Raw genomic sequence first — 13224 nt, forward strand, 5'->3', positions numbered from 1 at the left:
CTCTCGTCTCTAAAACTAATGGGACTTACCCAACGAGTTGAAAGCGCCACTCATAGAGCAGGCTGTAGGAAGGTAGATCCCCGACTATGGTTGCCCCCAACTTTTTGCCTGGTGTTTTGCTGGTTTTCTGACTTAGTTGACCTGGGGCCCTGCTATTCAGGACCCCAGGCCCACTGCTCTCTCTGTTAAAATGGATTCCATGTACCCTAGGTACATATCTGATTGGATACTGAGTCACCTTATCAGTCCCTGTACAGTATACCTTAGGTATCCAGGGCATAGGTGTACCCGTGGCCTACCAGGGGCTGAAGCGTGTATTATGCCACCCCTGGCTGGCCATCCAAAACTGACACAACTGGCTGCTTGACGGCTGGGGCAAGGTGGTGTAATCACCCCTTGCTTTAGATATAGTATTCCTATATCTAAACCTAAAATGGACACATATATTCCTATCAGTCACTCCTATGGCAGGCCTTAACAATCCTGAAGGCAGAGTGCGTGGAATAATGTGAAATGGTGCTCTGGCATGAGCTGAGCCCGTTTGCAGCTTGCGGAACCAAGTCCTAATAGCTGTTCCATGATAACGCTATACCATATACTCTTAAGTGCATTATGTACCTCGCGGTCATATGCTAACTTTGGTATAACATTATCAAAACATGTCGAGTAAGGTGTCATACGAATTGGAATACTAACCCCTCGCCAATTCTGGCGACGGGGTTAGCATTCCACCCTTCTAGAGGGACACGACATGTTGGTAACCTGTAACCCCGGTTAAAGTCAGACATAGCCTCAGCTCCACAAGATGGATGCTGCCACCGAGACACAAGTCTGCCCTCCTGCTGCTGGGAGTCCTCCCAGCGCGGGAGGCAAGGACAAAGGGTTTCCTGCCAGGGGCGGTGCCAGCACCGTCCCAGACAGGATTTTGTGTATTCTAGGTAGGCAGGGCTTTAGAGGAAGGTGACTGCAAGTGGCACCCCGGTGCTCACTGTGCATATGCCGGCTAGAACCAGTTCCAGGGGCACACCAGCCCCTGAGCTGGGGAAAGCCCAGCATGGGAGAGGGGTGTAACCACCCCCCTTCCTAGTCCCACCCATAGGGCAGGACTTAGTCGCGTGCCAGCCCCCTTTTGCAGGATAAAGGTAGGAGCAGGCCCCCTTCCAAATCAGATCATCTTTGAATCCTGAACCGACTTTCTACGAAAGGAACTCAAGACTCTTCCTAAGATTTCTCCCTTGTGACTAAGGAGTAGTCACCCTGCAGCAGCAGGCACCATCCAAGCATCGCGGTTTGCTGTAAGTCTCTCCTCCGGATCAAGACTGCCCAGCTCGACGAGAACCGGCTTACCTGGCACCTCTGACCTCTACCTGCATCTTCAGCCCAGCCGAGACCCGTGGGTGTGACGAGACCTCGAGGGACCGGCCATCTTCAAGACTGCACGACGCTTGTCCAGCACGACCACCGAGTGACCCTCGACTGAGTGCTTTGGGGTAAGAGAAGCCCCGACCCTGAGCCGCTCCAGCACCGAAGTTCAGCCCCCTTGCATCCACGAGATCTGCGTGGGGCCCTCCTGCTCTTTGCTGCTCACCGCGTTGTCCAGGTCACTTGCCCGTTGGCTAGTGGCCCTCTGACGACGAACTTCGACGACAAACACCGCTGGTCTGGTTGCTCCAGACTGGCCCCTGCTCCCCTCCAACAGAGGAGCACCCCGGCCCCTCCTGGTCCACTTCAGACGCCACGTGGGCTTGCATTTGCCAAGACTTGTTGCCCCAATCCTGGGTCCAGCGACGTCGACAGCAGATACCTTCGTGGGACAGCTCGCACCTCCATCCTGGTCGCCGACAACGCCTCCTGGTCCGAGAGACTGCAGAGCCCAGCAGCGCCCACTCACCTGGTCGAGGTGACTTCGTCCGGTGCCACTCTGGTGCCCACTAAATCACTGGCTAGTGATTCAGAACTTGGTCCCCTCTGCTTACAGGTCTTCCTCTTCCCTGATCCAGGCTTGGATCACCACGAACTTCTTCACTGGTCGCCTGCCAGCAACTTCTTTCTTCAGGCTCCTGGTTCATCAACGAAGAAACCCGACGACATTTGAACCCTATGCAGCCGCAGCCCCTGGGCTAGGTAAACCGAGTACTCCGGTGCTCCAGCGTAGACCAACTCTTTAAGTGTCTAGATCCACTTTCGTTTTTGACCTACCTAGTCGGGTTCGCCCGAAAACACTAACTTTGCTTTTACTAGCCTCCGTAGACTTTTTCCCGCCTTACGCGTGAGAGTTCCCACTCTGCACACGACTTCGCTAGGCCTCCTGCTTGTAATCTAAAGGTTCAGTAGTCCAGTCCTAGCGATCCTAAAGCCTATGAGAATAGTTACTTACCTGCTAGTAATTCGCATTCCACTTGTATAGTATATGGTTTTTCGTGCCCCTCGGGCATTTGTGTAAATTGTGCAACTTTAAGTATTTCTTCAAGAGTTTTGTTGTGTGCTTAGCTCCCTGTCTCATAAAGAGCCAGGGTAGTCTTGTTATAAATAAATATCTGTTTATTTTCATAACAACTTGTGTGGTGTCCTTTCACTTGGTGTTCAAGGGGTACATGTGATGGTAAAACAGCTGGCTTAACACGCCCTCTAGAGTTTTAGCCTTAGACTGCTCGTATCGATGCTACTAGGATAGCTGGTCTATAAGGTTGACTTACAACCAATCATCAATAAGGGTTGTTGGAATGATACATAGTGATCACTAGAATAGTGAGCACTGCATATCAGGCCAACTTCTCACATTGGTGAGCAGCGGTTGGGATTTGAGCTTGCTGTTGTTTTGCCACACATATCCTAAGAATATCATTTGAAAGATCACATAAGTACTAAGGTACATATAACTTAGCTTAGAATACTCTGAGTTCTACTGAACCAGCTGTTGTAGCTCCTAGGGCTTAGCACACCCTAAACTACAACTCCTAGCAAGGGATCAGTAGGCAAACAAATAGTGTAGGTAAGTACACCACTTACACCTCACTAGAAAAGCATGTCTACCCAGGGAGAGTCTTCAGAGACTCCCCTTGTGGCTGTTGACCCTCCACAGGTCATCTCAAGATATGCTGCTCTCAATTTCCAGGAGTTGAGACACTTGTGTACCTCCAGGAAATTGAAACAGGGGTCTAACCCCACCACTCCCTTTCTGTTAGGTCTCTTAGAGACATATGATGCTAGGAAAGCCTCTCATACAGATGGGAGTATGCCAGCCTTAGAGGGTACCCTTGGTGATCCAGACCTCCTTGACACTGAAAATGCAGTTGAGGAGGCGGAAGAAGAGGACCTCTCTGGGGATGAGGCAGACAAGAGGTCTGAGTTAGTCAGCAGACTTACTAGGGCCAACTTAGACCTATTTAGGGAAGGAGCTGGGGGACCCCCAGTGCTGACCCTAATGAGGCCTAACCTTGGAGTTAGAAGAGACAGATCTCATTCTAGGGACTCCAATAGATCTCTGCACTCTAATGCCTCTTCTCAGAGGAGAAGGATTTCTCCCCAGAGGAGATTGACTTCCCCTCAGAGAAGAGAGCATGAAGCAAGGATGAAACAGGCTAATCTGAGGATTGAAAGGGAAGAACTTGCCCTGGCCAAAGAGAAGCTTGCCTTTGCTAGGGAGCAGCAGATGAGTGGGGTAGTCCCCACTGGTGGCAGCAATCTCCCAAGAGCTAAGGAAAGGAGTTTAGATACTAAACACCTGAGTAAGATAGTGCCCCCCTTTAAACAAGGGGATGACATCCACAAGTGGATGGCTGCTCTGGAGAGGGCCTGCACTGTCCAGTGCATCCCCCAGAGTCAGTGGGCAGCTATACTGTGGCTCTCCTTTGAAGGCAAAGGTAGAGATAAGCTCCTCACTACTAGAGTTGAGGATACTAACAATTACTAAGTCCTGAAAAATACACTGGTTGATGGGTTTGGCTTAACCACTGAGCAGTACAGGTTGCTGTTCAGGGATACCCAGAAAATTCAGTCTCAGGATTGGTCTGACTTCGTGGATTGTGCCACTAAGGCTTTGGAAGGCTGGCTACTGGGTAGTAAGGTTACTGATTTCAAAGGATTGTATAATTAATTATGAGAGAGCAAGTCTTAAATAATTGTCAGAACCAGTTATTACACCAGCACCTGGTAGACTGTGATCTGACCTCTCCACAGGAATTGGGTAAGAGGGCAGACAAATGGGTCAGAACCAGGATTAGGCCCAAGAACCAAGGTGGTGACCAGAAGAAGGAATCAACCAAGCCTCAAGAGAAGGGTGGGAATAAATCTGCTGATCAAACCCCAGGGCCCCAAAACTCCTCTGAAAAGGGTGGGTCCCAAAATCCTTCCAATACCCAAAAGAAACCTTATTGTCATACCTGCAAACAGGTAGGCCACTACAAAAGTGACAGCAGTTGCCCACAGGCCAACAACAATAAGGAGAACATACCCCCAAGTAAAACTTCCCAGCCTCCTGTTACTACTAGTAGTAATCCCCCAGGTGGTGGGAGTGCCCCTAAGAATTTGGGTGCATTTACTTTGGGAGTTCCTGGGGACTCTGGCTTAACCAGGTCCCCTGACTTAGATACTCTTGTCTGTGAAAATGGCATGGGGTTTGCCAACTTCACTACTTGTCCCAACACTTTGAGCAAGTACAGACAGGAGCCCCTCATCAATGGTATAAAAGTTGAGGCCTATAGAGATACAGGGGCTAGCATCACCACCCCTGAGCTGGGGAAAGCCCAGCATGGGAGAGGGGTGTAACCACCCCCCTTCCTAGTCCCACCCATAGGGCAGGACTTAGTCGCGTGCCAGCCCCGTTTTGCAGGATAAAGGTAGGAGCAGGCCCCCTTCCAAATCAGATCATCTTTGAATCCTAACCGACTTTCTACGAAAGGAACTCAAGACTCTTCCTAAGATTTCTCCCTTGTGACTAAGGAGTAGTCACCCTGCAGCAGCAGGCACCATCCAAGCATCGCGGTTTGCTGTAAGTCTCTCCTCCGGATCAAGACTGCCCAGCTCGACGAGAACCGGCTTACCTGGCACCTCTGACCTCTACCTGCATCTTCAGCCCAGCCGAGACCCGTGGGTGTGACGAGACCTCGAGGGACCGGCCATCTTCAAGACTGCACGACGCTTGTCCAGCACGACCACCGAGTGACCCTCGACTGAGTGCTTTGGGGTAAGAGAAGCCCCGACCCTGAGCAGCTCCAGCACCGAAGTTCAGCCCCCTTGCATCCACGAGATCTGCGTGGGGCCCTTCTGCTCTTTGCTGCTCACCGCGTTGTCCAGGTCACTTGCCCGTTGGCTAGTGGCCCTCTGACGACGAACTTCGACGACAAACACCGCTGGTCTGGTTGCTCCAGACTGGCCCCTGCTCCCCTCCAACAGAGGAGCACCCCGGACCCTCCTGGTCCACTTCAGACGCCATTTTAAGTCCACCGCGTGGGCTTGCATTTGCCAAGACTTGTTGCCCCAATCCTGGGTCCAGCGACGTCGACAGCAGATACCTTCGTGGGACAGCTCGCACCTCCATCCTGGTCGCCGACAACGCCTCCTGGTCCGAGAGACTGCAGAGCCCAGCAGCGCCCACTCACCTGGTCGAGGTGACTTCGTCCGGTGCAACTCTGGTGCCCACTAAATCACTAGTAATTCAGAACCTGGTCCCCTCTGCTTACAGGTCTTCCTCTTCCCTGATCCAGGCTTGGATCACCACGAACTTCTTCACTGGTCGCTGCCAGCAACTTCTTTCTTCAGGCTCCTGGTTCATCAACGAAGAAACCCGACGACATTTGAACCCTATGCAGCCGCAGCCCCTGGGCTAGGTAAACCGAGTACTCCGGTGCTCCAGCGTAGACCAACTCTTTAAGTGTCTAGATCCACTTTCGTTTTTGACCTACCTAGTCGGGTTCGCCCGAAAACACTAACTTTGCTTTTACTAGCCTCCATAGACTTTTTCCCGCCTTACGCGTGAGAGTTCCCACTCTGCACACGACGTCCCTAGGCCTCCTGCTTGTAATCTAAAGGTTCAGTAGTCCAGTCCTAGCGATATTAAAGCCTATGAGAATAGTTACTTACCTGCTAGTAATTCGCATTCCACTTGTATAGTATATGGTTTTTCGTGCCCCTCGGGCATTTGTGTATATTGTGCGACTTTAAGTATTTCTTCAAGAGTTTTGTTGTGTGCTTAGGTCCCTGTCTCATAAAGAGCCAGGGTAGTCTTGTTATAAATAAATATCTGTTTATTTTCATAACAACTTGTGTGGTGTCCTTTCACTTGGTGTTCAAGGGGTACATGTGATGGTAAAACAGCTGGCTTAACACGCCCTCTAGAGTTTTAGCCTTAGACTGCTCTTATCCATGCTACTAGGATAGCTGGTCTATAAGGTTGACTTACAACCAATCATCAATAAGGGTTGTTGGAATGATACATAGTGATCACTAGAATAGTGAGCACTGCATATCAGGCCAACTTCTCACACAGGCCACCTATTAGATCTGGTCTTCTCTAACACAGACCAGTTGAGATGTGACCATCCCAGACCCTCTTTCTTGGACGGATAACGCTATGATTACGATCTATATTCAGCAGTCATGCCAGAAGAGCCCTAAACGACCCATGAGACAAAACCCTGAACAGCGAAGGATTTGGAGCAATCTCTCTTTAGAGACATTTAATGAGGTTTTCTCCCCGGAACCGGTAACTAACATCTTGGGAGTTTCTAAAAAGTTGGAGGCTTTTAATATTGCTTTAGAAACAGCCTTTGATGCTGCTATACCCCCCAAAAAAACAGGGCTCCCTTCAACGGTGGCCTTCCACCCTTTGGTACACAGCGGAATAAAAAATGGAAAAAGCTAGTTGCAGGCGTCTGGAAAGAACGTGGCGTACTAACAAGACCCATCAAAATAGACTTCTCTATAGACAGTCTCTGTCTAAATATCATCTCAACTTAAAAGTACCCAGACGTCGGTTTATCATCAACCATATAGAAAATGCTAGCAACTCCCCGGAAACACTATATGGCATTGTACAGGCCTTTGTATCCCCTAAAGTCAGGCGCCTATGGAATCCCAGGAGTTATGTAACTCCTTGGCGATCTACTTCCAGGTAAAGATATCAAAAATCTATGAGAATCTTTTACCACCAGTCGATCTTGATTTTGTACCCTTTACCAAATCTGAGGAGCAGGAGAACTAATCACAGCGGAGGAGGTCATAAAATGGCCTTACTGCTGCTAAATCCGGGTCACCATTAGATCTTTGTCCGCCAAAAACAATGGCCCTTCTAGCCACAAGCTGTGCTCTGGTAATCTGAGATATTTTCAATCATTCCATCCAAACGGGCACTATTCCAGCCAGCTGGAAGGAGGCATTGGTTTGCCCAATATTAAAAAAAAACACTGCTGATCCTCTAATTCTTGGCAATTATCGCCCTATCTCTTTATTACCACTGCTGGGTACAATATTGGATAGTATTATTAAGAGACAATTAAGTTCTTACTTGGAAGATAATCATATCTTGGACCCCTCGCAGTCGGGTTTCCAGACAGGTTTTAGCACAGAGACCGCTATTCTGGCGGTGACGGACTCTCTCAGACAGACTATTGATGCAGGAGGGTGAGTAATTCTGATTCTCCTAGATCTCTCTGCAGCTTTTGATACCATCTCACATTCTAAGCTGGCAGAGAGACTTCTCTCCTGTGGTATCAATGGGGCAGCTCTGAAATATCTCAAACATTTCTTGTCTGAGAGAACCCAAACTATCATGCTGGGGCCCTATACCTCGGCGAAAAAGCGCTTTGATAAGGGTGTCCCGCAGGGATCCTGTCCAAGTACCACACTTTTTAATATATATATATATATATATATATATATATATATATATATATATATATATAGCTCAGCTGGCAAGGACTGTCGAGCAGCTGGGTTTTGAGATCATCTCATATGCTGATGATACGCAGCTTATGTTTACCATCGGCCCAGAGCTCGACAAAGTACGTTTTGCCACTGGTATGCTCGCCATTTCCAACTGGATGACAGGAAACTGTCTTCAGTTGAATCCGGAACAAACAGAGGTGATGTTAATGGGTAAAGCACGGACATTTGGTCGGACGACTGGTGGCCTGTTCAGTTGGGCACTGCCCCCTCCCCCAAACAGTCGGTAAAAATCTAGGCCTAAAACTGGATCGGGCTTGGACTATGAAGGATCATATTGCGGCCACTACGATTTTGTGCTACTATGGTCTGAGGCTACTTAGGAAAACTTTATATGCCTACCCCCCACCGTAGAACTTTAGTCCAGGCAATGGTAATTAGCCATCTAGACTACGGGAATGCCTTGCTGGCCGAAGTGAGAGAGACCCTATTGGCCAAACTCAAAGTTGTACAGAATACTGCAGCAAGAATGATTTTAAATCGTCCGGCAGGCTCCGCTTTAGCTCCTTTGCTAAGGGAATTACAATGGCTATCAGTGAAGAAGAGTTCTTTCTTTAAGATCTGCTGTCTCACACTTAACGCGTTGAATGAAAGAGGCCCCCTCTACTTGCGGAAAAAACTACTAAAATACTCTCCCTGTAGGAAACTTAGATCTAGTACTTTAGATCTTTTTCAGATTCCTCGATTCCGCCTCATTCGCACTGGGGGTAGAGCCTTCTCATACCTTGCGCCAAGATACTGGAATGAGCTCCCCCTACTCTGCGCAAAATTCCAACACATAGTATCTTTAGGAAACAGCTGAAAGTTTTTTTTTGTTTTAATAGAGATATATGTTTTTAATCTGGCCTCATCTACTCCGGAATACACTTTTAGCGCAGAGATGCCCCAGGGTGATTTGAGCGCTTTACAAAAATGTAACATGACATATAACAAAGCTCGGCCGCCCCATTGATATTGGAGGGACAGGGCTTTGAAGGCTGACAACTGCAGGATTCTGTGGGTAGGGGTAGGTGGAAGAAATTAGGTTTGGTGTTGTTGATGTGCTGTTGGATGGCCTGCAATTTTCATGAAAATAAATGGATGACATTGAACCTTTCTGTGGAGTGAGGAACAGGTGGATCGGGCAGTGGGATAAAGCAGTACTTGATGGTCTTCAATAACATTCTGCTTCTTCTGGTGGCTTGGATGGTGTTGGCATAGTACTTTACTCTGGCTGATGTAATAAACTGTCTGCATGTTGAGTGGAGGGACTTCTGCATTATTACGTCCCTAGGAGTTCTGTTTTTCTTCCATTCTCTTTCCTGTTTGCGGGTGGATCGAAGCTCGAGCAGATGAGGAACTTAGCCGCATCCTGAATGGTGTAGGTCAAGAAAGCTTGCAAGTCTTCTCAGACTGACTGAAAGATATCCCCTTCTAGGTCCCAGAGTGCATGTGTGTAATGTCATAGGAGGCAGCTGGCGTTGACGGACTTCAATGAAAGGCTGCATGACGAAAACATTCTCTTGCAATTTGCTTACATACATTTGGACTGTCGAGAGGAGTATTCGGAAAGGCGTTCGTATTGGATTGGTTGGTGGACGCCTGCACCACCAAACGCTCAAGAGTTGGATGGGGAGTTAAAAAAGCAGGGTCTCCTACGGTGGTCTATGGCAGCGTGTGGCATGGAGATTGACCAGAGAACCATAGACTACCATAGGCGACCAAGCGTTTGGACCCAAGAACGTATCGGTGAGGGCCCCATTGAAGAGTAGAAGAGGTTCAGTCGTTGCCTGGCCAGACTGAAGGGCCTCAGTAAGAAAACAGGACATCAGCAGCTCTCCTAATAACTGTTGCAAAGGACGTACTTTCCTCAGTTGCTGGTCTAGGAGGGTAAACAGCCCATTGATATCTGGTGGATCTATGTACCAGTAATTGTCATCCTAGAGTGGGCCAAACTGTTCCCCATTACCACCACTGTCATCTCCATGTGGCTGACTCTGGTCAGAGTCTGAGCCAAAAGTTGGTTGTAGTGTCTGTGCACAACGGAGAGGTAATGGCATAGTGTCTGAGTCAGAGGGATTCAGTATTGGATGTGCCATAGATGTGGACCTGGGCCAAGACAAATTTAGCTCAGATTCGGAAAACAAAATAGGTGTGGCTGCTTCTCTAGCACTGGTAATAACTGACTGCATCGATGTCCAAGGTACTGATGAAGACTTTGGCACCAGACCCAAAGTTGCCAGTGCAGAACCCAGTAGATCTGGACTCTATACACTCTGTGCCAATTCTGTAGTTACTAGGATGACTTGGACCTGGTCAATCCTGGTCTTCTCCAGAACTCGGGGCAGGAGAGGTATCGGCAGGAAGGCTCAGAGGAGCCAAGAACTAGGCAGAATGAGTCTCCTTCTAGAGATGCCTTAGAAACTGCAAAATGCAGGATTGCTGACATTGTGCTTTCTCAACTATAGCGAACACATCAATCCATGGTTCTCCCCATTCACTGGAGAGAGCTTGTGCTACCTCTAGGTGCAACTCTCACATGTGATCCCCTATGTGCAGACGATTGAATATGTCTGTCCTGGCATTCAAAGACCCTGCTACGTGGCTCACCACAGGAAGATTCCTTGATGGTCTACCCATTTTCAGTGGCGAAGCACCTGCAGGCACAGGGTCCACGACCCCACACTGCCCAGCTTGATGCCGTACCACAATGCAGTGGTGTTGTCCATATACACCTGCACCAGCCTCTCACTGAATGGAAGGAAGGAAGGCTCTCAAAGCGAAGCAGGGGGCCTTCAGTTCCAGAAGGTTGATATAGAGCCAGGACCATGTCCTAAAAGGCTCTAATGAAAGGAAGCATTTGAGATGGAATCAGGTATGACTTTGGCATGTTGAGGTAAGAGGTTTGCCAGAATCTGGAGGTGGGTGACCACTACATGAGGAAGCAGCAGCCCACCTTCAGCAGCCCATGGTCGAGGTAGGTGAAGAGTGCCCCCTTAACCTCTCATGGTGTGATGCAACCACTGCCATAACTTTCGTGAACACCTGAGGGGGGCTGGTGAGACCAAAGGGGAGCACAGCAAACTGAAAATACACCTACCTCAACATAAACCTCAGCGCCAATAGGACCGCAGGAAGGGAATTAGGAAATAAGCGTCCTGATGGTCTAAAACCACTATCCAGTCTCCAGGGTTGAGGGCTGACAAGACCAGTGCAAATATCTTGTGAGGGCACAGGACTAAAAAGGACAAAGTCCACTGATCTTCCTTGGTCACAGGAAGCAGAAGTAGTAACAACCACTACCCACTGCCGCCCCTGTAGCCAAAAGGATTTGCACTCCCAGCTGTAAAATGGTCAAATGGACTTCCGTCAGTCATGATGAAGATGGTGGAAGGTGTGTTGGAGAGGCCAGGAACAGTAGGTCTCCCCTATGGAGAATCTGTAGGAACCACTGGTCTGATGTTATGGGCTGACAACTCGGTAAATATCACTGGATCCTGCTTCCAACTGGATAGCTGTGCTTTGTTAAGGGTATGGTAAAGGGTTTTGGCTGGCGGGGCAGAGCAGTAGACTGACTGGCATATAGTTCCTGACTGCAGGATCAATGGGTGCCACATCCTCTTCCACAAAAAAGGCTGAGGCTGAAGTTGTTGTCTGTATGGAATACCCTAGCCAGAGGTGCAGAAAGATCAAAAGAGGTGATGCACTTGGCTTGGCGGAGTATCTAAGCCCGTTGGCCACAAGCACCGAGGGCCTTACTGGTAGAGTGTAATGTACCCTAAACCTTGGAGGAAACAAAGGACCAAACGCAACTCAATAGTATTAAATATGAATGAGACCCATGCTAGGCAATGGAACATTATCAGTACTGCATGGACAAGGATAATACGTTCCTTACCAAACATGGAATCTGACAAGAAAGCAAGAAGGCAGCAGCATCCTTTAACAGTAGCTTCTGATCACGCACCTCATCAAGGCTGGATTCAGGGAACCGGACTCCTAGAGAAGGGAAAGATGAAAACTAATCACCACTAGTAAGAAGAAACTCAGCATTTGGGCTAAAAAGCCCCTGCCCCTCAGCACACTTATCACCATCACTTAAGGACAGTATGTGAAAGCAAAAACTTGTCACTGGCTTGGTAAATCATCCCAGGATTCTACTCCTCAATAGTGTCACAACAGCACAATCAACCAAATTGATTTGCATGCCTCCTTGCAGATGCCATGACTTGGAACAATAGATTTTTCTTCTTCAGTGTACAATGCACCACTGGAAGTCATAACGTTCTGGCTATAACCAGCTATGAATTTGCACACAACAATTAGGGGCAGATGTAAAAATATAAATATAAAAAAGCTCTTAGTGGTTGCAAAACCTGTGCTTCACTAAATGTGGGGTTGGCGACCAGTAAAATGTTGTGTACTATATATTAAACTGATTTTAAAGTGAGTAAAGTTTTACAGACTCTTAAAAAGGGTTTAGAAATGGATTATAAAGCGCAATTTGGAAGAGGCGTGTTGTGGGTGTGCCTTCCAGATAGCGCTCACCATCAAAAAATACATATAGATCAATGGTTAACGAATGGAATATCATTCGCAAACCATAGAAAAGTGATCAACCACCAAGATGGGGTGGTAACTGGTTTGCGAAAAGGAAGCACTCCAAAGAGGACCTTTGTAAATTTGGTTAAAAGAAGGAATAAGCAGTGGTGCAGGGAACCACTGATAGCTTTCATGGAAAAAAAGTTTTAAAATAGCAGTCCTGTTTCTTTTAAGGAAATGTGCTTCTTTAAAAGAGAGTTTTCTTTATTTAAAAGCAATCACAGGCATGGTGGTCTACTCACCCTTGCAGGCCACCATCCCTGGGATTGTGATCAATCTGAGTGAGTCACAATTTTTGACCTATTAAATAAATATTAACTTGATATGTTGCTCTGCGACTCACTCAGATTGCTTATTTTGCAAACAAATCCATTTGTACATAAGTCAGTTATCAAAATACGATTTAGGTTCCAAAAAGTAGAGTTGCAAATTGCAATCAATTTTGCGACCATAAAAATAGCAAATCTGGTCCTCAGCTCCTAAAATACCAGGATGACCATAAAAATATATTGGCTAAAACACCAGAGTTGGGTAAGTAACTGAGGATCTACAATAATGAGTGCATCAGTGAACAAAGTCTGCCTTCAAGAATGCGGTAACTTAAAAACACAGTTATGCCTTTTTTACGGTTAAAGTGATAGTGCAGATTCGTAGCTATCCAAAAGATGCACATACGTATTTAGGAACATCTATAGTGCACCC

The 13224-nt window shown here is 47.7% G+C and overlaps 1 protein-coding gene across 6 annotated transcripts in view; it reads right to left on the bottom strand.

Moving 5' to 3' along the window:
* The window catches only part of CLUH (CLUH binding protein of NUMT mRNA), a 380789-nt gene that overhangs the window by 101669 nt on the left and 265896 nt on the right, over positions 1 to 13224 (bottom strand). For all 6 annotated transcript variants that reach the window (XM_078679315.1, XM_078679314.1, XM_078679317.1 and 3 more), the window contains exon 13: positions 11819 to 11919. In XM_078679315.1, coding sequence (XP_078535441.1) covers positions 11819 to 11919 — 101 coding nt within the window. The remainder of the gene's footprint in view (positions 1 to 11818; positions 11920 to 13224) is intronic.

The sequence above is a fragment of the Lissotriton helveticus genome, chromosome 3_1 (assembly GCF_964261635.1).
Source record: "Lissotriton helveticus chromosome 3_1, aLisHel1.1, whole genome shotgun sequence".
NCBI classification, from domain to species: domain Eukaryota; kingdom Metazoa; phylum Chordata; class Amphibia; order Caudata; family Salamandridae; genus Lissotriton; species Lissotriton helveticus.